The following is a 4,608-nucleotide window of genomic DNA, read 5'->3' as shown; positions in this document are numbered from 1 at the left end:
TAATGAAAAAAAATATATATATTTTTTTAATTTTTAAAATGAAAAGAAATCGACGATTTATCCTCTCCAATATTATTTTAAAATATTTTTTACTCTTAATTTTATTTTATTTAAAAAGTAATAAAGTGTTATGAAATATATTTAATTTTTTATTATATTAGGTTTAAATAATCAAATTTAATAATATAAATTTTTAGAAATAGCATAAAATTATTAAAATTAAACAAATATCATCTTTTTTATTTATATTAAATTTATATTATTTAAAGTAGGGTAATGAAAAAAAATATATATTTTTTTTTTAATTTTTAAAATGAAAATACGTTCATTGAGTTTGATTTATATGGAAGTCTTTTTTTGAATAATAAAGTTATGTATTTTATTTGATATGGTTATTTTTTTATAAAATAGAATTTATATTGAAATATATAAAAAATCAACCTATTAAATTAAATATTTTTAAATAATAATTTTTTTCAATAAAATTAATTTTTTCGCTCGACAAAAATTATTAAAAATCATTTTTATTATTTTTTTCATGTAATATATGGTTAATCATATGAGCTTTTAAGAGTTATTATATTATAAAATTATTGATGAAATAAATAACTAATATTTTATTGAAATTTATATAACCCAACTATATATTATTACATACATATTATTGTCAATATAAATTATTAAAAATAAATATATATTCTTATCAATAAAAATAATAGATAAATATATTTAATATTAGTGTAAAACAATTTAATAATTCATCCTAAATCTAACTTATAACCTTTATTTTTTATAAATTTACTAATATTATTTTAAGTTAAATTTGTTATTTTAAACAACTCTACTTTTTATTATCTATCAATTCCTCTGATAATTTATAATAAATATAAATATTTTAGATAATTTTATTTTCCTAAATTACATATAAAATAATAAATACTGTATAAATTTATTATTAGTAATCATTCAATTAAATTAATATTTAATTAAATAAGAAATAAATAAAAATTTAAATTAAATTAAAAACTTTAGCGGGTAGATGAACCTACACTTCACATAGATTTAATATATAAAACTACTTAGCCTATTTATTTACAGAAAATATTATATTTTTACATTTTTTGAAAAAATCAGTAAAAATCTTTTCATGATTAACAAAAAAAAAAAAGTAGTTTATAATTTAAAAAAATGATTCTCTGTAACTATCCTCATTTAATTCGGCTTCAGTTTTTACTATAATTCATTCAACAATTGATTTTTTTTTTATTTTTTTTTATTTTTACCTTCTCTTGATCTTTAAGTTATATCGGAGGACGAAAAAATAGTGTTACTTTTAATTATAGAGAGTTGATGGTCAAGTATTATCCTTAAAATTTTATAAAATTTAGTTCAATTTAATTTAAATAAAAATTATAATTCAATTATAGAAATTAAATTTAATAAAATTAATTATAATAAAATCACTCCCAACTAAATTTTATTTATTTAAAAAATAACAAATTTTAAATTAAAAATTATTAAAATAAAAAACTTTAAATTTATATGTGTACTTTTGTGAAATTCTCCAAAAATAATTATTCACATATTTATTTATATAAAATTATTAAAAAATAACCATTTAATTAGATTCTTTTTCATAAAAAAATTTTAATTAAAATCAAATCAAAGTGAAACCGTCGAAATTTTTAAAAATTAAAATCAAATACTGCTAACATCTTATTAAATTGACTAAAATAGACGAACACAGCTAGAGGAAATTACCATTGATTTAATTAAAAAAACAGACTCAACGACGAATTTCCGTGGGAAATACTTGCGACGAATTTCCAAACGATAGCGACAAACTTTTCATCTTCAATCTTATTAAAACAAAGATCAAGATCAAACTCATCACAAACTCCTCAATACACATCATACATACTCTCAAGTAACCATATCAAAATCACATCTCAGCCTTTGTAGCCTTAATATCCTGACCAGAAGATCCCTGCTCAGCAATTTCAATAACCTTAGCTTGTTTCTTCTGCTGCTCAGCAAACTTAGGCACAGTAACCTTCAGCACCCCATCTTCAAGATGTGCCTTAATATGTTCTAAATCTGCATTGTTCGGTAGCCGAAACTGCCTCCAAAATTTGCCATTAATCCTTTCAGCTCTGTGCCATTTCTCTCCTTCAACTTCTTGTTCTCCTTTCCTCTCACCACTTACTCTCAAGACCCTGTTCTCTTCCACCTCAATTTTCACACCATCCTTCTTGATCCCTGGAATGTCCATGGAGATTACATGGGATGTTGGTGTTTCTTTCCAATCTGCCCTTGCTAGTGCCAGAGATTCAACTCCTTTGGGGATTGCAAGTGGGGATTGTTCAAGAATTCTGAATGGGTCTTCCGATGGAAGCATCATGTCCCATAGGGATCTTGTGTATGGCATTAGAGCATTCACTTGGGGGGCAATCAAAGCTAGGAAGATGAGTGTTTTGATGAGTGAAGACATGTTTTTGAATCTTGGGTTGGCCATTTTTTTCTGTTTGGAGATGACCTGACGAGTATCGTTGGGAGAAGAAGACAAAGAAAGGATTTCGAAAATTGGTCTTTGAGAAGGCTATGTGTATGTTGAGCTGTAGTGGTTTTTCTCCTGAGAAAAGGAGAGGGAGGGGAAGTGGATTTATATAAATTCGGTGGGTGTGTATTTCTGGATTGTTCTTGTGGATACTGGAAATAGAAGCAGAAAACATCAAGAGTCCAGAGAAAAGATGGCCATGCATTTTCAAGAATGTTCCGGAACAAAGCGTTTTTAAGATTGTAAATTCCGAGTATTTATTTAACATTATTAGAATTTAAAAAAAAAAAAAAAATTTCATCTCCGAACCTAACGCATTTTCAAGAACGTTCAGGAAGAGAGGCTCTTTTTAGTTTCTAAATTATAAGTATTTATTTATTATTATTATTATTATTATTATTTAATATGTATGGTACTTTTTTAAATTCGTTATATTTATTGTATATAATAATTTTATATTTAAATGCATTATTTCAATAATTTTCTATAAATTTATTTTTTTTGTATTTATATATAAGTTAAATTTTAAATTTTTATTAATGGTAAATTAATTTAAATAATAAAATCATTTTAGGTTTTTTTTTTTTTTGAAATGGGAAATCATTATAGCTTTAAAATTTAAATTCAATTAAAAAATTATTATCCATTTATAAATTCAAATATCTAAAACTAAAATTTTATTAACTTTAAATTAATTTAAATAATAAAATTATTATTTACTTTAAAATTTATGTTTAGTTATATGCTTGTAAATTATAAATAATTAGATAGATATAAATTACATAATATATATTTATAAATGAAATTTTAAAATGTTAAATTTTATTCAAATTCAATAAATTATTATTATTATATTATAAGTAATTTAATTTTTCTAAATTTAAAACTAATTACTATAAATTATTAATATCATTTTTATATTTTATATTTTATTTTATTAAATTTAATATTTTATTATAATAAATTATTATTAATTATTTTCATATAACCATCTCATAGTACTCACAAAAATAATAAAATTTTAATAAATTAAATTAATTATAAATTTATCAATAAAATAGTGATTTAAAATTTAATAGTTAATATAATAATTACAAAAATTAATTTGAAATATTACTAAAAAAATAAATAAACTCCTAATAATATTAGAATATCAACCACTGAAATATTAACATTAGCTTCATGTAGAATAGGTGAATAGCAAATTATTATTATGGAAATTTTCAATTTATATTTAAATATTTTTAAATTCAAATTATAAAATCTTATTTTCTTAAAAAATAATTATTTAAAATTGTTGTAATACATTTATCATTTAAAGGTAATTATTTAAAATTGTCATTATCAATTAATATTTAAAAAATAATTATTATTTATCATAATAAATATTTAAAAAATTATTTATTATAAATAATTATTTTACAATTTTTGTGACTAATCATTTTATCAAAATTTTGAAATAAATTAAGATTATCATGATTAGAAAACTTAATTTTCTTTTGTTAATTTTATAAAAAAAATTAGGAATTAATAATTTTAATAAAAGTTCTTATGCTTATGATATAGTTATTATAAAAGTTTATTTTAAATTATAATATAAAAATTGATGATGTAGATTTAATTATAAGAACTAAGAATTTTATATTTATATAAACTCTAAATTGTAAAATAAATGCTAATTATATTTTATTAATTTAAATTAAATTTTGAGTAAAATATAATTAAAATTTAAATAGAATATCAATCTAATCAATTAAATTTAAATTTTAAAAATAACAACAATTTTAATACCAATCAAAATTTAAAATTAATTTGTTATTATCATATTTAATTAAGAACAAAAAAAAATTATATATTTTCCACTTTTCTCACTTTTATATATAGCGTAAATTAGATAATATTGTAATTTCTCTTTAATAAAAAGTATATTATGATTTTTTTAAATTAAAATATTATCTAATAATTTAATATATTATCAAAATTAAAATTTATTAATAATTTTACTTCAAAATTTTTATTTTTTATTATTTATGTACAAATAAAAAATACAA

General features: G+C 19.2%; 1 protein-coding gene across 1 annotated transcript; it reads right to left on the bottom strand.

Moving 5' to 3' along the window:
* Positions 1-1,682: 1,682 nt before the first annotated feature.
* LOC110607779 (16.9 kDa class I heat shock protein 1) lies at positions 1,683-2,650 on the bottom strand. Its single transcript, XM_021746946.2, has one exon. The coding sequence runs from the start codon at positions 2,513-2,515 to the stop codon at positions 1,943-1,945; it is 573 nt and encodes a 190-aa protein (XP_021602638.1). The 5' UTR covers positions 2,516-2,650; the 3' UTR covers positions 1,683-1,942.
* Between the last annotated feature and the right edge of the window lie 1,958 nt (positions 2,651-4,608).

The sequence above is a fragment of the Manihot esculenta genome, chromosome 18, assembly GCF_001659605.2.
Source record: "Manihot esculenta cultivar AM560-2 chromosome 18, M.esculenta_v8, whole genome shotgun sequence".
NCBI classification, from domain to species: domain Eukaryota; kingdom Viridiplantae; phylum Streptophyta; class Magnoliopsida; order Malpighiales; family Euphorbiaceae; genus Manihot; species Manihot esculenta.
The sequence above is the reverse complement of the archived record's forward strand: the minus strand, read 5'-3'. Positions and strand labels throughout refer to the sequence as shown.

Excerpts from the sequence above, each read along its gene's own strand:
- LOC110607779 (XM_021746946.2), bottom strand. The coding sequence starts at position 2,515 with ATGGCCAACCCAAGATTCAAAAACATGTCTTCACTCATCAAAACACTC.